The sequence below is a fragment of the Phalangium opilio genome, unplaced genomic scaffold (genome assembly GCF_054372755.1).
Source record: "Phalangium opilio isolate 3A_F unplaced genomic scaffold, DU_Popi_V2 ptg000031l_1, whole genome shotgun sequence".
Lineage (NCBI taxonomy): Eukaryota > Metazoa > Arthropoda > Arachnida > Opiliones > Phalangiidae > Phalangium > Phalangium opilio.
In genome coordinates this window covers 7,882,442-7,904,164 of record NW_028324158.1, presented here as the reverse complement: position 1 = coordinate 7,904,164, position 21,723 = coordinate 7,882,442, and the positions used below count along the sequence as shown (strand labels likewise).

At 33.6% G+C, this 21,723-nt stretch overlaps 2 protein-coding genes across 5 annotated transcripts; both read right to left on the bottom strand.

Annotated features, from left to right (window-relative positions):
• On the bottom strand, window positions 1–11,677 carry LOC149690390 (nose resistant to fluoxetine protein 6-like). 4 transcript variants are annotated; one of them, XM_089869911.1, is made up of 14 exons: window positions 11,466–11,677; window positions 9,148–9,712; window positions 3,561–3,884; window positions 3,378–3,465; window positions 3,222–3,301; window positions 2,849–3,019; window positions 2,678–2,771; window positions 2,362–2,620; window positions 2,213–2,292; window positions 1,669–1,791; window positions 1,472–1,592; window positions 1,214–1,400; window positions 679–821; window positions 1–548 (listed from the first exon to the last, which is right to left on the bottom strand). In XM_089869911.1, the coding sequence occupies exons 2-14, from the start codon at window positions 9,488–9,490 to the stop codon at window positions 102–104; spliced, it is 2,460 nt and encodes an 819-aa protein (XP_089726037.1). In that variant the 5' UTR covers window positions 9,491–9,712; window positions 11,466–11,677; the 3' UTR covers window positions 1–101. The 4 variants fall into 4 exon arrangements, with proteins under 4 accessions (XP_089726037.1, XP_089726038.1, XP_089726036.1 ...); XM_089869912.1 differs by lacking the exons at window positions 9,148–9,712; window positions 11,466–11,677 and adding exons at window positions 4,170–4,252; window positions 4,318–5,223; XM_089869910.1 differs by lacking the exon at window positions 11,466–11,677 and having other exon boundaries at window positions 9,148–10,669.
• Window positions 11,678–13,471: 1,794 nt separating this feature from the next.
• Window positions 13,472–21,367, bottom strand: LOC149690389 (uncharacterized). The gene is made up of 3 exons (XM_089870504.1): window positions 19,324–21,367; window positions 13,663–13,986; window positions 13,472–13,578 (listed from the first exon to the last, which is right to left on the bottom strand). The coding sequence occupies exons 1-3, from the start codon at window positions 19,664–19,666 to the stop codon at window positions 13,472–13,474; spliced, it is 774 nt and encodes a 257-aa protein (XP_089726630.1). The 5' UTR covers window positions 19,667–21,367.
• Between the last annotated feature and the right edge of the window lie 356 nt (window positions 21,368–21,723).

Below are 21,723 nucleotides of genomic sequence, written 5' to 3'. Positions count from 1 at the left end.
TTTATTAATATTTATTTAATTCCTTATTAATTTAAATAATTTATATAGCTTATGTACTTATGGAACATATCTTAAGTACTTATGATCATACTGTTGTTATTTTACATTTTGGTAAAATCTGATTTCATTTCTTTGTACATTTTAATTATCTCTTCTTTTCTCTTGACCTGATCCTCCATCTCGGTTGTTGGTTCGGATTCAGGCGAGACGGTGGACAAAATAGTTGATGATAACTTGCCAGTGATGTCATCGGTGGATCTAGTCCTTTGTCTTAACATATTTGGATGGGGTGGGTATCGAATATTTGCTACTTGCTCTTTATCCTGAGGTATGGTTGATTTTTCCAAAGACGCCCTTCTTATTGAGGCTATGATGGCGTTGTCCGATGTGGTGACTTTTTCCAAAACAGCGTTTGATAAACGTCTAGTTTTCCTCATGAGGCCAGTTAAAAGCGAATCCGATAATGAGGCAAATGGTGCTTCAATGGCTAAATAACCCACGATCGAAACTAAGAGAGTTACGACCAGGTTTCCGAAGAAATCGTAAATCTGAGAGAAAAAAATTATTTTGAAACTTCAGTTTTTTTTAATACTGAATACAGATAAACATGCCCAGAGTGCACGTCGACCATTAGGGATAGCATAAGACCGAAAAATTATATTTTCAAAGTACACCTACAATTTCTATATGATCCATTGGCACTATGTGTTTCTTGCTACCCAATCTTATCCATTGAACTGGCATCTGAGTCAAATATAGCATGTAGACTAAGCGGTTAAGTGGAACAAATATCTTCCAAGATAGTAACGTGTTGACGTAACCTTAAAACATACCCAGATCGTATTATACCTCAGCAATTTTAATATAGCCAAGAAGTGATATCTAGTTTATTAGGGAGAAGGTATAAATTCGCCACATTTCCAGCTTCATCTCCAGTCCCAACGTAGGTCCGGAGTTAATCCTCGCCTCTAAATTACAACCCGCATATCGTTGGTTCTTGAAAACTCACGTCAGCGCGACGACGCGAATGACGAAAATTACGTATTTTGCGACTGAGGAGAGGCGAAATATCCCGGCCTCCTTTTACGTCCCCCTTTGTATTTTGAAAGGGGACTGGGACTATGGCGCGCGAATACTTAGGCATCTTATACATTCTCCCTAATAAACTAGATATCACTTCTGGATATAGCTTTGTAAATTCCGATTAGTTTACCTGCGTGCCCATAGCAGCAGGCGAATATGACCCAACTTATAGATACAGCCCATCCGGTTCGGTACAGGGAACGATAAACAATTGCTTCGGTTAAGGATGGAATTTCACCATTTAACCAAGGGTGAACCCCTAACAGTACCGACAGAGCAATTACCGTAGATAAAATCCATCCAAGCAACACGTAGATCTATTTAAAAAATTCCATCATTTGAAATAAAACATAGTCATGATTGTCGAAATAAGCAAGGACTGTCTTACTGGTTTCAGTTTAATTTCACTGCGTCTGAACATTAGATATCCGAGAAGAAATCCAACAAAATAAGTACTTAGATGGGAGTATGTCTTGAAGTAATTCGTATGCAGCCATACTTTATAGTTTCTGGTAATTTTGTGATATTTAAAGTTAAATTTCATTGGGAAATTTGGAAATCGGGTAGGCCTATGATTTAGCTTACAAGAACTCTTCCGTATTTGCTGGGAAAAATATGTTTGTATTATGGTACCAAACCATAAATCCCGACGTTCCAATGCTACCCAAAATGATGGCGCAAGTAATAAATATCCCCAGTTTGGGACGTCTGTAAAAACATTAATATACGCGTGTTAGTGACAATTAATTTAATTATAAGTATATATATAAGTAAAGCACGCATTCCCACTCGCAGACGTATTTGATTTTTACTTTTGCGCTCTTTAGAGCTGAAAAGTATACATAGTCCTATTACTTCTGGCAGGCTCTGGCTGCCTTTCGCAAATAAAACTTAAGAACTCATAATGAGACGCAACTAAAATACTCTCTGCACCTTTCCTATGTTGTTAAAATATATTTACTGGAATATTTAACACTATATAGCCATTGCAAAGGGATAACTATGTTAGTTTAGTTTCTTCTGACTAAATTATAAAGATACAACAATTTTAATATTTGAAACACAGACGCCTCAGATCAAACGGGATTGGGAACGCGTTATTCGATTAATTTAATTGTTACGTAATTACTTGTAAAATATGAACATTAAGAAAGGGCTGAGCATGTAGTAATGCACATCGTCACAAATGTACCATGTGTGAACTAGACACTGAAAGATAAATTAATCTTTTGCACTTCGAAGTGTTTTTAAGAAAATTAATTGGAATGTATTAATTACCATGTTGAAGTAATCGAACCAGTTGTTAATGAATAGAATATTTGCCCACCAGCTTTCTTTGCAAACGTCAACTTCCCTCGTTACCACTTCCTTCCATAAAGGTCCTGACCCCATTAAGGGAAATAGCATAACAATGCCTATTACTGCTAACAAGGAAGGTGTCAGTCTCAACCAGCGTCTCAAGTAAAACGCGAAGATGTTCAAACGTCCTTTGCTTTTCTCCATGTACATCATAGTCAAATACGACACCAGTAGACCACTATAAATTTAAACTTGTTACTCCTATTAGCGCCACAAGCGGTTTCAATAATTTCACCTGATTACGAAAAATGTATCAACTGAACAAAATGAGTTGATTATTGTCCCGAAAGGGTATTGCTTCGATAGTTCGAAGATGTTCAATGCACGGTCTATGTTTTTATAAATAATACTACATTTGTTACATGACAACCCACACCATCTAGAGAGCGTAACATTCAAAACTTACACATAGCGAAACGCAAAGCGTGCGAATAACAATGAATTAAAAGTATCCAAATGACGCAAAGGACCTTTATGCCGTTTAGAGCCCGAAGTTTCGTTGCCTTCACTTCGGTTTTCAGAAGTATTTTGCCATTTTTGTATAACGAAAAGTTTAGCAACAGTGCAAATATGCCAGCTAAAAATTTAATAATTTTATAATCAATGTCCTAATTTGCATACTGAACAATGATGAAAAAAATTAGGAAATTATAGAAAAACGTGTACGATATCATGTTTTGCACTTTAATTTCTTCAAGTTTAAATTCAACTAAAAGTTGTTTGATAAACCTCGTAACGTTTAGAGCGCTACACATTTTTCGGTTAATTTATGAACTTACAGTTTTTAGTCGAAACTGGTAGAATTAGATCAACACCGGTACCCAAAATCAAAGTTATTAGCAACAAGCCAAAACATGACCTAAAATGGAGAAGATTTGAAAAACTTGATTTCCAAAATCTGATGGCGATAATTAGATTATAATTTATTTACTAACAGAACCGTTAGTTGATGCCACGTTAATTCATTGTCTTTTATAACTTCGCATTGTGGTACTTCAACTTCGAAAGGATATTCATCTATCACTGCTCGAAAAATACCAAATATCAAGAATTAGTTAGTTAACTACAATTATGTTAAAATCTTTAAGGCTACGATACAACTATGATCCAATCCATACCTGATGAGAGCAAGCTTTCAATGTCCTCTTTGGTGCAAGTAGATGGTACACACAATCCGCTTCTAAATTTTAGTTGGTCAAAGTATCGGACCTTGTCTTGAAAGGAAGCGAATAAAGTATTTGGGCCTGTCATGTTGACAAAGTCAAGTTGTCGAGTCTTGGGTAGTTTCGCGCCGACCACCAAGGAACAGTACATTCCGGTAACCTTGTCGCTTCGCTCAGTCTTTTCCATAACGGTGATGTTCAGACACAGGTCGTAATCCCCGAAATCGGCTACGGTACCTCTGGTCATTCCTGATGGTATTTTGCCACTTGCGTCTATCACTTTAAAATAAATATTTAATCAGGGGTTTAATGTTTGATCTTGCTATTAGAGTTATAAGAGATTAGAAGAAGAACTGAGACATTTATTTCGCATTAGCAGTAAAGGCAGCCGGTGTCGGAACATTTTTTTACTTTTCCGGCCGCCATTTTTAAAGATGGCGACAAATCGAACCCGAAAATACCCCATAAAGACCATCTATATGATATACAGAACCAGTGTACTAAATATGAGTGAAATAGGTTGAAACTCGAAATCAACGTTTTTCGATAAAGAAGGCTTTTTACATTTCTGTCCGCCATTTTTCAAGATGGTGGCGGATTGGAAATATCATTCTTTTGTGCTTGCCGACTACTTAAGAGTAAAGTCCCTGCAAATTATCAGCCTTCTAAATGAAGCGGTTTCGGCTGTGCGTTAATTATCAGTCAGACTGACCTGGTTAGGACTCTGATTTCGTAATGATAGAGACTTACGACGCCAGAATTGACTACAGTCGGTTTTGCAGTCCATCTCCCTATTTAGTCTATACTAAGCCTTTGACAGCGCCACACCAGGTGTCGCTTTACCATTAAATCTATGACCTACGTCACTTCATGACAAGCTCCAGTTTGTAACCAGTGACAAACTTATGGAAGGAACATATCTTATGAACTTTTGCTGCTATGTCATCCGCATTATTTTTCTTATTATTTCTAAACTTTCATATCGATTTATCAAGTTTGGTGTCATGATTTAAGCGTGAAACTTAATATTATTAAACAGTATAATTGATCATCTCTTTTGGACTCAAAGAGGAAAAACACCCATCCCATAAGTAATTGCGAATAAAGATTAGGAAATTTGATACACGAGTCTGTCGGCTATATGAAATAATTCTTAGTTGTGTGGGAGAGTTGACCGCCTTAACTTTAACTTGACCTCTTTTAAAAAGACAGTTTTCTTTGTTCGCGCGGGTTTTGTTAATAAAATCATGGCGTAAGTCCTGGTAACCATGAAACATTTCAATAGCATCGATCATAACAAGAGGAAATAACCGAGTGTGAAAATTCCCTTTCTTTATATATTTTAATTAATCTCACCTTCAATTAAGGAATGAAGCGAAGTTGAACGTGAAAACAAATCCAGGAGTTAAGCTTTTTACAAAAACAAAGTTACTATCTATTATCTCAAAGGTGTCTCACCTTCCTTCCGTCCGTTGTTGTTATCGTTAAAAGAAAATTAAAGGGGAATTTTTCTATTAGATTATTATTTCAGAAAATAATATTTACCAATTTGTTTTACTCTTTCCAAATGCTATTAACCTTAAAGAAATTATTTCTGTTACCAAAGCTGACCTCGTGAAAAAATAAGTCGCACTTTTTAATAATCGAGGGATAATCAAGCTACATAAATTATTTTAATTGTATAAATATTTTTATTTCAAAATTTATCACAAGAACCAATTTTCCAAATAGAAAAATCGTTAATATTATGATTAATTCTAATGAAATATTAAATTAATTAGTTTAAATTTACGAAATTCTTAATAATGGCCTAATTTCTATATGAAAATTAAATATAACGCCTAATTTCTAAGTGAAATTTTAATATAACGCCTAATTTCTATATGAAGTTTGAACATAACGCCTAATATCTATATTAAATTTGCATAAAATACCTAATATCTAAATTAAATTTTAATATAATGCCTAATATCTATATTAAATTTGAATATAACGCCCAATTACTATATTAAAATTGCATATAACGCCTATTATCCATATTAAATTTGAATATAACGCCTAATATACTATATTAAATTTGAATATAACGCCTAATATCTATATTAAATTTTAATATATCGCCTAATTTCTATATGAAGTTTGAAAATAACTAATATTTTCTGAACAAAATTTGAATATAATGCCTAATATTTATATTAAATTTGAAAATAATTTTCGGTACTTTAAAGCCCACTTAAGTCTGAACACTCCCACGTTTTCCTACCAATTTCTTAAATCCTCTAATATGAAATTATGGCACGAGACATAAACCCCAAAATTATGTTTATAACTTTAATGTCCTTTTCCATAATCCTCTTATTTTGGTTTGGACGATGAAAGTTGAAGGACAATAGTCAGGTCGTAAACTACAGATGAAAGAAATATTTTCATACAAAAGAAGTTAAAGAACTCGGTTTTGGGGTCAAGTTCTCGCGAGACACTCTTGTTTGTCTTTCCCTTAAAAAAAGTGAAGGTCTAGACGGTTAATTTTCTTACAAAAGTTAAGTAAAACAACCAGTAGTTTAATTTTCACGTGCAGTAGAGTTTTTGTGGTCTTTGCAGAAAATTTCGACATAAGGGCATCTTAATCTTGATTAGTTCTATCATAATTTCATAAGATATGTTCCATAAGTTTGTCACTGGTTACTGAGAGTGACGTAGGTGAAACGTCATAGATTCGAGGTAAAGCGACGCCTGGTGAGGCACTGTCAAAGGCTTAGTACAGACTAAATAGGTCCTGCAAAATTAACCGCGTGTAGGACTTCAATTCTCGCTTGTCGTTCTCGAACTAGCTCGAGCTGTAAGTTTCTAGCATTACGAAGTTTCGAAAGTGTCATACTTATTTAACATATCTTATAAACTTATGGCTCTATACATAGTTTACAGAGTAGGAGGGTTCATATCTTTTACACAAAGAGGCCCGAATGAGCCAGGCCTTCTTGTGTAACACCTGAAGCCCGGCCTCCCTGTGTAAATGGTATGAATCCTCCTAGTCTGTAAACTAACACGCCTTGAAAATTAATTAATATTCAATACTCGTTTTTTTCCGCATGGTGACACTTTCATTATTATTTTTTTTTAAAGACGAAATTTTCTTTAACTATTGAAATTAATTTTAATTCTATAATAACTTCTTATTCTTACTTAAAGGTCAAACCGTAATGATTATTCAATTCCCCAAAATTCGTTTTAAGCCTCGCTTCACTGGTCATTACTGACGTAATAAATTCTTCAAAAAAGCGTTTTTAGTGTTTTAAAGTGAAATAGGAAAGTGTTTCAGTACATTATATAATCTTTTTTGTCGTAATTTTAAAAATCCCGCGGGGATTCTTTAGTGTAAAAAAAAAGCAATTTTGTGGAATTTAAAACCGCTTAAAATTATATAGTTGTTTCTTTTATTACAATGATTAAGGGGGTTTTCTATTCTTTTTTCTACAAATTATTGTAAAAATGGCCAAAAATATGTTCCTTGAATTATTTTTAGATTTAGTTATATTATGATTTAATTTTAATGTGATATTGAATATATAACTTGTCATTAACTAAAATAGCCTTGGATGAATACGTCATTTGTGACGTAATGAATATCTATTTTAGTGCCTCATTTAGCCTATGGAGCTTCCACACTGAACGTAATGTTTCAAAGATGTTCAAGGTCATTGACATTAACGTAACTTACATAACCAAGTGGTGTCTCCCAACAATTTCCGAGAGTTATCAATTTCTGTGGTGGGAATTTTGGGTATACAGTCTTATTCAGAAATTAAGGTAGGGGGATGTTCTTTGGACTATTTTATGTGGAAAATGTAACTTCAATCTCCATTTTGCCACAAGGGTCACTGTTTTCGAGTTCTGATTGGAGTGTTTTAGGGATGACCCCTTAATTAAATTAGAAATCATTGTCTTAATTAGTTTCTTAATTAAATTTAAAGGGTCATGCGTAAAATACTTTGACCAATTTTAACTTGAAATTGTGACCCGGACCGAAAATTGAGATAGAAGTTATATTTTCGACTCGAAATCGCCAAAAGAACATCACCCTTAATTTCAGACTGACCTTTCACAAACATCCTGTATAATTTCCCCCCCCCCCTAAAAAAACTTAAATCATCTTCCGACCATTGACTTATTGTACAAAAGACAAGGAAAGTGCACTGGTTAAACCATAGGAGATAGAAAATTACAATATTGTTATATTTCTTCACAACCCTAGGGCTTAATTAAATCTATTATAATAATATAATTAAAATAGCTCATTGGCTATCAGTTAATTGTTAGTTATTTTTCTTATAGCGTAAAATTAAGGATGATTAAGGGTGGAGTGGAAAAACTGCACTATAAAATTTAATTCTAATTTTTCTTGTTACTGCTGTTCTGTTTTAATATTAAATAAGAAATCTTATGAATAAATTAATTCTTCCTTAAAGGCGATCTTTGCTCGAAATCAAATCTAGCCCCTCAACGACAAAGTACTTCCTCCATTCTCAATTCAAGGTTTCGTGATACTTAAAAATCAAAGCGCATATTTTTTAAATTACTGTAGTTAAACATTTTTTTTTGTAGAAATTTTTCAGTTAGACCCAAATTGACCGAGTAGATTACTATAATTTTATAATTTAACAACCGTCGGTAAAAATAGGCATTTTTGAACAAAGTACTAAAATTTATACTTAAAATTTCATCGTGGGCTTGTAAAAAAGAATGCCAAGAAATTTGCATTTTTTACATCTCTGGCCGCCATTTTTCAAGATGGCGGTGGATTGGAAAAACCTTTCTTGGGGCATGCCTACCACTTAAGAATAACGTCCGTGCAAAATTTCAACCTCCTTCTAAGTAAAGCTTTTTCGGCTGGGTGTTGATTGTCAGACTCATATAGATGACCTTGAACTTTACTCCCCCATTACTTGCTATACTGCGCATGACAGTGATCTCTGACGTGACAAACTGACTTTGTCAAACAAAGCAAAGCCCAATGGTCAATTAGATCTTGAATAAATTAAAGTACCCTTGAAAGTTTATGAAGCACTCATACAAATAAACAAATGAGGGGCAAATTACTTTATCTTAGGGGAGAATATTTTAATGTAGACTATAAAGGGTTAAATTTTCTCGTAAATGACCTCTTATTTCTTCGTTGAATTCTACTCCTTCTTAGATTGCTTTGTACAAGAGTCAGATGTGTTTTAAACTAATTAAATTTTTAACTTCATTAAAGTGGCAAAGCCATTAAATTGCCTTATTGAAAATGTATTGACAATTTTTAATTACAAAAAATGTTATTTAATTTACGACAAATTATACCTGTCTGTACAATTAATACGTGCGTCAACACGTAATGGGTTTATATTACACTTTCTAACAAGATATTTTACCCAAAACCTATCAATAACTAATTATAACTAATAACTAGTATATTTCAGAAAAACGTCACATTTTGATTTTCACTAACATGAAAAAAACTCTCATGCGCGTGTGTTGTGAACAATATAAAATTGTGACTTACTTGTGACAGCCCATGTTTTCAATGCTGAAAGTCCAATAATCATGTTTAAAAAGCTTCCCTGACACTCGGGTGACAGTGTGGCTTTTGATGTCAATCTTATAAAGGTGGGAAGAGCGCTTTTCAAAGCCGACTGAATACCAGATCTAGCGCTTTTTAACATGTCCTTCCAATTTTGAATCAATTTCAAATCAGCTATTTCAGCATCGTTCAAAATTTCATTTTGTTCTATTGAGGAAGAGTTGGAGTTGGAACTGTCATTGTAAATCGCGGAATTTATTTCAATCAACATGGCCAGAACAATCAAAATTGCGGGAAAAAATGAATTTTTCCATTTTATAATCATTGCGGTTTGGGGATAGATTTGAGCTTAAAGGGAAGGTCCGTTCAACTGCAAGTGATACGAGAATTAAATCTTCCGGAGCTTTCGATCCTTCCTTTTAAGAGCGTTTTTGAGAGGGTAACCTTCAATTAAGAATCTTAGGAATCCCCCATTTTTGTCTTTCAGCGTTGACGTCTTTTCAAAAATCGTGTTCTTTAGATCTCTCAGCATCAGCTTCTTAGCTGCCTTGAGTAATATTGTAACAATAAGTTTGACAATAGCACAGCTTCTAACAAGTCTAGAAAACCAATTTTAAATTGCCCTGGTTTGGGGGATATAATTTTTCTAGTGGTGGGCGATATTGTAAATTAACCGATGTCGATATCGAATTTTTACTGAAATCGATTCTGATTTAAATCAATTATTTATTTAAAGTCGGCGAGATAATCGATTATTTAAGAGCATGAAACCGATATCAACCGATTTGTACCGAAGATCAACAGTTTATTACAGTTTATTTACCTATTCTTAACCGATTTTCAAAGATTATTCAAACTCGGTTAGATAACCGATTATTTAAGTTCATGAAACCGATATCAACCGATTTGTACCGAATATCAACAGATTTCTACTTATTATCAACCGATTTCTACTTATTATCAACCGATTTGTACCGAATATCAACGCTTTGGTCCCATTGAACCGAATTCCCATTCGACAGAAGGGGTTTTTTTTTGGGGTCTCATTCGACCGAACGTAGCCAAAGGTGCGATTTTATTATAGTCCCATTGGACCGAAATTCTATTGAACTGGAAGAAGACATACTGTGTGGTTTTGCATTAAATATATTTTTAATTTCACAACTTATTATTGTTAAAATAAATGGAGTTGAAAATGTATTACTGCACTTATTTTAACTACGTTTTAATTACGGCGAACCTCACCTACCCTAGCCTAACCTAACCTAACCTAACCAAACGTAACCTAACCTAACCTAACCCAACCCAACCTTGTTTGGAGGTAAAAAGATTATTTATATGAGTATTAAAAGCCCGCCTCTTACCACGAACAATTTATTAGCAATAATAGAAATATTTTGGAAAAGGTGGCAGCTAATTAATAGGAGAATATTTTGGAAAAGGTGGCAGCTAATTAATAGGAAAATCTTTTGGAAAAGGTGGCAGCTAATTAATAGGAGAATATTTTAAAAAAGGTGGTAGCTAATTAAAAGGAGAATATTTTGGAAAATGTGGCAGCTAATTAGTAGGAGAATGTTTTGGAAAAGGTTGCAGCTAATTAATAGGAGAATATTTTGGAAAAGGTGGCAGCCAATTAATAGGAGAATGTTTTGGAAAAGGTGGTAGCTAATTAAAAGGAGAATATTTTGGAAAAGGTGGTAGCTAGTTAAAAGGTGAATATTTTGGAAAATGTGGTAGCTAATTAGTAAGAGAATGTTTTGCAAAAGGTTGCAGCTAATTAATAGGAGAATATTTTGAAAAAGGTGGCAGCTAATTAATAGGAAAATCTTTTGGAAAAGGTGGCAGCTAATTAATAGGAGAATGTTTTGGAAAAGGTGGTAGCTATTTAAAGGGAGAATATTTTGGAAAAGGTGGTAGCTAATTAAAAGGAGCATATTTGGAAAAGGTGTCAACGAATTATTGGAACCAAACCAAACCAAACCTAACCTAACCTAAACTAACCTTAGCTAAGCTAACCTAACCTAAGTTAACCTAACTTAACCTAACTTAACCTAACCTAACCTAACCTAACCTAACTTAACCTAACCTAACCTAACCTAACCTAACCTAACCCACCCGAAACCAAAATATTAAAATTTTAATTTAAAATTTAAAGACATTGATGGAACTACCATTAAGACTGTACTACATTTTAAGCACAATTGGTTTATTAATTCTATATATCTCTTGCCTTGAAAGGAATGAAAGTGAGCGTTTTAATTAGTATCACGAAACATTTACTTTTAATATTATTAACATACCTTTCGGAGATTCGAACCAACAACCTATCGCTTCGCAGTCCAACATCTGACTACAGTGTTTCAAGTTATATTCATGTATTTTTTAGGGGCATATTCGGACGATTGGGATTTCGGTCCATCGGGAATATAGCCATTGGGCTGGAAATCTAAAATCATTGCGGGATATTCGGTCGAATGGGATTTCGGTCCATTGGGAATTCGGTTGAAAGGAACGATACCATATCGCCAGATTTCTACTTATTATCAACCGGTTTTTACCTATTCTTAATCGATTTTTATCGATTATTAACCGATATATCAGTAAAATTACCTCGAATCGATTAATCGGTAAAAATAGGCAAATTAAGCTCGAACCGATAAATCGGTTAAAGTACCATGTCGGTCACTTTTACCGATTTCATATAAGTTTGTGCCCATCACTAAATTTTAATTTTAGAAATCCAAGCCAATAATAATGTAGGACCCTTTCCCCTGCATAGTTATTGGTCTTTTTTCTTGCCAAACATTAGACCTATACTTATCTGTAGATTTTCCCTTATCAGGGCTTAATTTGTACTACGGTTGGGATTTTATCATTTTTAATAAGTACTTTAAAATATGAAAATTAAGCCAAGTAAGTTAATTTTGTTACATGAAAGTCAGAAATATTTCGAAAAGAGAAAATGAAATAGGCAATTGACTGGATGGTGCAGTACCAAAAACGGATCACTATTAGACCGTCATAACTGCAATAAAACTAAAGTTACGAGTTTTTGACACTAAAAATTGGAGGTGTGCAATTAATATGGATAATTGTGATGGATAGAACGCTATCTTGTTTACTAATTTTCTTAATTACTCGAGCGTAGCCTTAAATATTTTGTGGTAGGGCTGTCACCCAAAAATCATAGCAATACTACGTAGTATGAACTTCTGCTATCACGTATTAAAATACATCTATTGTAAAAATTGAAGGTATTAATAAGGAATATAGCGATATTTTAGCAAATAGTTAGTGAAGTATTTCCTTAATATCTTTCCATAATATATTTGTAATCCCATCTTCAGTTCGCTTGAACCACATTGCACGGCTTTCAGTTAGGTGGAACCCTTCAAACTTTTGCCCCAGCGGGGATTCGAAAATCGGCACGGTCGCTTCATTTTTAGTCTCGATACTCGGTTTTCATTTCGCTAGAACCCTTTTCGCTGGAAGTCGGCCTTTAAATCTGAATTTTTCAAGTAATGAGAGACATCTATTTCAATGTTTCTCAAAGCTACGTTGTATTTTGTCCAGTTGAGTCTCAAAGTTATGTATAATTACGTATGAATTTAATTAATATTTTTTCTCTTTAGTAAACATATTTACACTCATGAAGTTTATGATCACTGTTAACTTCAGAATCGCAAACAGGTGTCGGTATAAACCTTTTCAAAACCGTGCCGATAAATTAAATTTTCTATTAAATTTATCTTTCCTCTTGACTCTCTCTCTTCGCTTCACGAATGAATGAGTTTGAACACCGGAAAACTTTTAAACGTTCAACCAACCTCTCGTGCGTGATAAGCTTCAATTTTTGGGCGTTATGTAATTTGACATAAAAAATATGTTTTTTTTTATCAAACCGAATGTAATATTCAGAGCCTTATTTTCAATACGGTTTTGAGCTGTTTTGGTAGATTAAAAGCTGCTCATGGACTATATTTAGTGTGCACCAAAGGGTGCTAGAGAAATTTGCACAACCCACAATCAATGTCCCAATTTGCATACTGAAAATTACCGAAAAACGTGTACGAAAACGTGTTTTGCACTTTTAGTTTTTAACAAAAATGTTTAGACGCTACACATTTTTTGGTTAATTTCCTAAAATCTGTAATGAACTTACAGTTTTTAGTAGAAACTGGTAGAATTAGATCAACACCGGTACCCAAAATCAAAGTTATTAGCAAAATGGCGAAACATGACCTATGGAGAAGATTTGAAAAACTTGATTTCCAAAATGCGATGGCGATAATTAGATTATAATTTATTAATTTTTGTTTACTAACAGAACCGTTAGTTGATGCCACGTTAGTTCATTGTCTTTTATTACTTCGCATTGTGGTACTTCAACTTCGAAAGGATATCCATCTATAACTGCTCGAAAAATACCAAATATCAAGAATTAGTTTGAGTCTATGATAAGTTCCAATCTATAAGCAACGACGATCCAATCCATACCTGAAGAGAGCAAGCTTTCAATGTCCTCTTTGGTGCAAGTAGATGGTACACACAATCCGCTTCTGAATTTTAGTTGGTCAAAGTATCGGACCTTGTTTTGAAAGGAAGCGAATAAAGTATTGGGATCTGTCATGTTGACAAAGTCAAGTTGTCGGGTCTTGGGTAGTTTCGCGCCTACCACCAAGGAACAGTACATTCCGGTAACCTTATCGCTTCGCTCAGTCTTTTCTTTAACGGTAATGTTCAGACACAGGTCGTAATCCCCGAAATCGGCTACGGTACCTCTGGTCATTCCTGATGGTATTTTGCCACTTGCGTCTATCACTTTAAAAGAAATATTTAATTAGGAGTTAAATATAAAAAGGTTTATCATAGTTATTGATATCACGGTATTTAAGATTAAAAGAGTTAGAATACTTTCGCAAAACTGATAAAGCCCGTCTATATGATACGCAGAACCAGCGAAATAGGTTGAAGCGCGAAATCAACGTTATTCCATGAAGAAAGTTTTTTACATTTTTCTCCGCCATCTTTCAAGATGGCGCCGGATTGGAAATATCTTTTTTTGTGCTTGCCTACTACTTAAGAATGAAGTCCCTGCAATTTATCAGCCTTCTAAGTGAAGCGGTTTCGGCTGTGCGTTGATTATCACAGTCTGTCCTGGTTAGGACTCCGATTTCGTAACGCCAGAATTGACTACAGTCGGTTTTGCAGTCCATCTAGGTCCTATTTTGTCTGTACTAAGCCTTTGACAGGGCCTCACCAGGCGTCGCTTTACTTCGAATCTATGACCTACCTCATTCACTTCATGACAAGCTCCAGTTTGTAACCAGTGACAAACTTATGAAACATATCTTATTAACTGCTATGTCATCCCCTTTATTTTTCTTATTATTTCTAAAATTTCTTATCGTTTATCAAGTTTTGTGTCATAATTTAAGCGCGAAACTTAATATTATTATATAATTGATCATCTCTTTGGGACTCAAAGAGGAAAAACACCCATAAGTAATTGCGAATAAAGATTAGGAAATTTGATACACGAGTCTGTCGGCTATATGAAATAATTCTTAGTTGTGTGGGAGAGTTGACCGCCTTAACTTTAACTTGACCTCTTTTAAAAAGACAGTCTTCTTTGTTCGCGAGGGTTTTGTTAATAAAATCATGGCGTAAGTTCTGGTAACCATGAAACATTTCAATAGCATCGATCATAACAAGAGGAAATAACCGAGTGTGAAAATTCCCCTTTCTTTATATATTTTAATTAATCTCACCTTCAATTAAGGAATGAAACGAAGTTGAACGTGAAAACAAATCCAGGAGTTAAGCTTTCTACAAAAACAAAGTTACTATCTATTATCTCAAAGGTGTCTCACCTTCCTTCCGTTGTTGTTACTATCGTTAAAAGAAAATTAATGGGGAATTTTTCTATTCGATTATTATTTCGGAAAATTATATTTACCAATTTGTTTTACTCTTTCCAAATGCTATTAACCTTAAAGAAATTATTTCGGTTACCAAAGCTGACCTCGTGAAAAAATAAGTCGCACTAATAATCGAGGGATAATCAAGCTAGGTAAATTATTTTGATTGAATAAATATTTTCATTTCAAAATTTATAACGAGAACCAATTTTTCAAATAGAAAAAATCGTTAATATTATGATTAATTCTAATTAAATATTAAATTAATTAGTTTAAATTTATTAAATTCTTAATAATAGCCTAATTTCTATATGAAATTTGAATATAACGGCTATTTTCTAAGTGAAATTTGAATATAACGCCTAATTTCTAAGTGGAATTTGAATATAACGCCTAATTTCTAAGTGGAATTTGAATATAACGCCAGTTTTTCTAAGTGAAATTTGAATATAACGCCTAATTTCTATATGAAATTTGAATATAACGCCTAATTTCTATTTGAAATTAAAATATAACGCCTAATATCTATATTAAATTTGAATATAACGCCTAATATACTATATTAAATTTGAATATAACGCCTAATATACTATATTAAATTTGAATATAACGCCTAATATCTATATTAAATTTGAATATATCGCCTAATTTCTATATGAAGTTTGAAAATAACTAATATTTTGTGAACAAAATTTGAATATAATGCCTAATATCTATATTAAATTTGAAAATAATTTTCGGTACTTTAAAGCCCACTTAAGTCTGAACACTCCCACGTTTTCCTACCAATTTCTTAAATCCTCTAATATGAAATTATGGCACGAGACATAAACCCCAAAATTATGTTTATAACTTTAATGTCCTTTTCCATAATCCTCTTATTTTGGTTTGGACGATGAAAGTTGAAGGACAATAGTCAGGTCGTAAACTACAGATGAAAGAAATATTTTCATACAAAAGAAGTTAAAGAACTCGGTTTTGGGGTCAAGTTCTCGCGAGACACTCTTGTTTGTCTTTCCCTTAAAAAAAGTGAAGGTCTAGACGGTTAATTTTCTTACAAAAGTTAAGTAAAACAACCAGTAGTTTAATTTTCACGTGCAGTAGAGTTTTTGTGGTCTTTGCAGAAAATTTCGACATAAGGGCATCTTAATCTTGATTAGTTCTATCATAATTTCATAAGATATGTTCCATAAGTTTGTCACTGGTTACTGAGAGTGACGTAGGTGAAACGTCATAGATTCGAGGTAAAGCGACGCCTGGTGAGGCACTGTCAAAGGCTTAGTACAGACTAAATAGGAAGACGGAAGTCCTGCAAAATTAACCGCGTGTAGGACTTCAATTCTCGCTTGTCGTTCTCGAACTAGCTCGAGCTGTAAGTTTCTAGCATTACGAAGTATCGAAAGTGTCATACTTATTTAACATATCTTATAAACTTATGGCTCTATACATAGTTTACAGAGTAGGAGGGTTCATATCTTTTACACAAAGAGGCCCGAATGAGCCAGGCCTTCTTGTGTAACACCTGAAGCCCGGCCTCCCTGTGTAAATGGTATGAATCCTCCTAGTCTGTAAACTAACACGCCTTGAAAATTAATTAATATTCAATACTCGTTTTTTTCCGCATGGTGACACTTTCATTATTATTTTTTTTTAAAGACGAAATTTTCTTTAACTATTGAAATTAATTTTAATTCTATAATAACTTCTTATTCTTACTTAAAGGTCAAACCGTAATGATTATTCAATTCCCCAAAATTCGTTTTAAGCCTCGCTTCACTGGTCATTACTGACGTAATAAATTCTTCAAAAAAGCGTTTTTAGTGTTTTAAAGTGAAATAGGAAAGTGTTTCAGTACATTATATAATCTTTTTTGTCGTAATTTTAAAAATCCCGCGGGGATTCTTTAGTGTAAAAAAAAGCAATTTTGTGGAATTTAAAACCGCTTAAAATTATATAGTTGTTTCTTTTATTACAATGATTAAGGGGGTTTTCTATTCTTTTTTCTACAAATTATTGTAAAAATGGCCAAAAATATGTTCCTTGAATTATTTTTAGATTTAGTTATATTATGATTTAATTTTAATGTGATATTGAAAATATAACTTGTCATTAACTAAAATAGCCTTGGATGAATACGTCATTTGTGACGTAATGAATATCTATTTTATAGCGATTTCCACTGACTGCTCGCGGAGCGCTCCCATGGAGCCATATAAATGGGAGAAGTAGCTCTCGGCTTCGTTAAAGACTGTTTTTGCTAAATCAGGGTCTCCTATATTTATTGCTCCATGGGAGCGCTCCGAGAGCAGTCAGTGGAATTCGCTATTAGTGCCTCATTTAGCCTATGGAGCTTCCACACTGAACGTAATGTTTCAAAGATGTTCAAGGTCATTGACATTAACGTAACTTACATAACCAAGTGGTGTCTCCCAACAATTTCCGAGAGTTATCAATTTCTGTGGTGGGAATTTTGGGTATACAGTCTTATTCAGAAATTAAGGTAGGGGGATGTTCTTTGGACTATTTTATGTGGAAAATGTAACTTCAATCTCCATTTTGCCACAAGGGTCACTGTTTTCGAGTTCTGATTGGAGTGTTTTAGGGATGACCCCTTAATTAAATTAGAAATCATTGTCTTAATTAGTTTCTTAATTAAATTTAAGGGGTCATGCGTAAAATACTTTGACCAATCTTAACTTGAAATTGTGACCCGGACCGAAAATTGAGATAGAAGTTATATTTTCGACTCGAAATCGCCAAAAGAACATCACCCTTAATTTCAGACTGACCTTTCACAAACATCCTGTATAATTTCCCCCCCCCCTAAAAAAACTTAAATCATCTTCCGACCATTGACTTATTGTACAAAAGACAAGGAAAGTGCACTGGTTAAACCATAGGAGATAGAAAATTACAATATTGTTATATTTCTTCACAACCCTAGGGCTTAATTAAATCTATTATAATAATATAATTAAAATAGCTCATTGGCTATCAGTTAATTGTTAGTTATTTTTCTTATAGCGTAAAATTAAGGATGATTAAGGGTGGAGTGGAAAAACTGCACTATAAAATTTAATTCTAATTTTTCTTGTTACTGCTGTTCTGTTTTAATATTAAATAAGAAATCTTATGAATAAATTAATTCTTCCTTAAAGGCGATCTTTGCTCGAAATCAAATCTAGCCCCTCAACGACAAAGTACTTCCTCCATTCTCAATTCAAGGTTTCGTGATACTTAAAAATCAAAGCGCATATTTTTTAAATTACTGTAGTTAAACATTTTTTTTTTTTGTAGAAATTTTTCAGTTAGACCCAAATTGACCGAGTAGATTACTATAATTTTATAATTTAACAACCGTCGGTAAAAATAGGCATTTTTGAACAAAGTACTAAAATTTATACTTAAAATTTCATCGTGGGCTTGTAAAAAAGAATGCCAAGAAATTTGCATTTTTTACATCTCTGGCCGCCATTTTTCAAGATGGCGGTGGATTGGAAAAACCTTTCTTGGGGCATGCCTACCACTTAAGAATAACGTCCGTGCAAAATTTCAACCTCCTTCTAAGTAAAGCTTTTTCGGCTGGGTGTTGATTGTCAGACTCATATAGATGACCTTGAACTTTACTCCCCCATTACTTGCTATACTGCGCATGACAGTGATCTCTGACGTGACAAACTGACTTTGTCAAACAAAGCAAAGCCCAATGGTCAATTAGATCTTGAATAAATTAAAGTACCCTTGAAAGTTTATGAAGCACTCATACAAATAAACAAATGAGGGGCAAATTACTTTATCTTAGGGGAGAATATTTTAATGTAGACTATAAAGGGTTAAATTTTCTCGTAAATGACCTCTTATTTCTTCGTTGAATTCTACTCCTTCTTAGATTGCTTTGTACAAGAGTCAGATGTGTTTTAAACTAATTAAATTTTTAACTTCATTAAAGTGGCAAAGCCATTAAATTGCCTTATTGAAAATGTATTGACAATTTTTAATTACAAAAAATGTTATTTAATTTACGACAAATTATACCTGTCTGTACAATTAATACGTGCGTCAACACGTAATGGGTTTATATTACACTTTCTAACAAGATATTTTACCCAAAACCTATCAATAACTAATTATAACTAATAACTAGTATATTTCAGAAAAACGTCACATTTTGATTTTCACTAACATGAAAAAAACTCTCATGCGCGTGTGTTGTGAACAATATAAAATTGTGACTTACTTGTGACAGCCCATGTTTTCAATGCTGAAAGTCCAATAATCATGTTTAAAAAGCTTCCCTGACACTCGGGTGACAGTGTGGCTTTTGATGTCAATCTTATAAAGGTGGGAAGAGCGCTTTTCAAAGCCGACTGAATACCAGATCTAGCGCTTTTTAACATGTCCTTCCAATTTTGAATCAATTTCAAATCAGCTATTTCAGCATCGTTCAAAATTTCATTTTGTTCTATTGAGGAAGAGTTGGAGTTGGAACTGTCATTGTAAATCGCGGAATTTATTTCAATCAACATGGCCAGAACAATCAAAATTGCGGGAAAAAATGAATTTTTCCATTTTATAATCATTGCGGTTTGGGGATAGATTTGAGCTTAAAGGGAAGGTCCGTTCAACTGCAAGTGATACGAGAATTAAATCTTCCGGAGCTTTCGATCCTTCCTTTTAAGAGCGTTTTTGAGAGGGTAACCTTCAATTAAGAATCTTAGGAATCCCCCATTTTTGTCTTTCAGCGTTGACGTCTTTTCAAAAATCGTGTTCTTTAGATCTCTCAGCATCAGCTTCTTAGCTGCCTTGAGTAATATTGTAACAATAAGTTTGACAATAGCACAGCTTCTAACAAGTCTAGAAAACCAATTTTAAATTGCCCTGGTTTGGGGGATATAATTTTTCTAGTGGTGGGCGATATTGTAAATTAACCGATGTCGATATCGAATTTTTACTGAAATCGATTCTGATTTAAATCAATTATTTATTTAAAGTCGGCGAGATAATCGATTATTTAAGAGCATGAAACCGATACCAACCGATTTGTACCGAAGATCAACAGTTTATTACAGTTTATTTACCTATTCTTAACCGATTTTCAAAGATTATTCAAACTCGGTTAGATAACCGATTATTTAAGTTCATGAAACCGATATCAACCGATTTGTACCGAATATCAACAGATTTCTACTTATTATCAACCGATTTGTATCGAATATCAACGCTTTGGTCCCATTGAACCGAATTCCCATTCGACAGAAGGGGTTTTTTTTGGGGTCTCATTCGACCGAACGTAGCCAAAGGTGCGATTTTATTATAGTCCCATTGGACCGAAATTCTATTGAACTGGAAGAAGACATACTGTGTGGTTTTGCATTAAATATATTTTTAATTTCACAACTTATTATTGTTAAAATAAATGGAGTTGAAAATGTATTACTGCACTTATTTTAACTACGTTTTAATTACGGCGAACCTCACCTACCCTAGCCTAACCTAACCTAACCTAACCAAACGTAACCTAACCTAACCTAACCCAACCCAACCTTGTTTGGAGGTAAAAAGATTATTTATATGAGTATTAAAAGCCCGCCTCTTACCACGAACAATTTATTAGCAATAATAGAAATATTTTGGAAAAGGTGGCAGCTAATTAATAGGAGAATATTTTGGAAAAGGTGGCAGCTAATTAATAGGAAAATCTTTTGGAAAAGGTGGCAGCTAATTAATAGGAGAATATTTTAAAAAAGGTGGTAGCTAATTAAAAGGAGAATATTTTGGAAAATGTGGCAGCTAATTAGTAGGAGAATGTTTTGGAAAAGGTTGCAGCTAATTAATAGGAGAATATTTTGGAAAAGGTGGCAGCCAATTAATAGGAGAATGTTTTGGAAAAGGTGGTAGCTAATTAAAAGGAGAATATTTTGGAAAAGGTGGTAGCTAGTTAAAAGGTGAATATTTTGGAAAATGTGGTAGCTAATTAGTAAGAGAATGTTTTGCAAAAGGTTGCAGCTAATTAATAGGAGAGTATTTTGAAAAAGGTGGCAGCTAATTAATAGGAAAATCTTTTGGAAAAGGTGGCAGCTAATTAATAGGAGAATGTTTTGGAAAAGGTGGTAGCTATTTAAAGGGAGAATATTTTGGAAAAGGTGGTAGCTAATTAAAAGGAGCATATTTGGAAAAGGTGTCAACGAATTATTGGAACCAAACCAAACCAAACCTAACCTAACCTAAACTAACCTTAGCTAAGCTAACCTAACCTAAGTTAACCTAACTTAACCTAACTTAACCTAACTTAACCTAACTTAACCTAACTTAACCTAACCTAACCTAACCTAACCTAACCTAACTTAACCTAACCTAACCTAACCTAACCTAACCTAACCCACCCGAAACCAAAATATTAAAATTTTAATTTAAAATTTAAAGACATTGATGGAACTACCATTAAGACTGTACTACATTTTAAGCACAATTGGTTTATTAATTCTATATATCTCTTGCCTTGAAAGGAATGAAAGTGAGCGTTTTAATTAGTATCACGAAACATTTACTTTTAATATTATTAACATACCTTTCGGAGATTCGAACCAACAACCTATCGCTTCGCAGTCCAACATCTGACTACAGTGTTTCAAGTTAT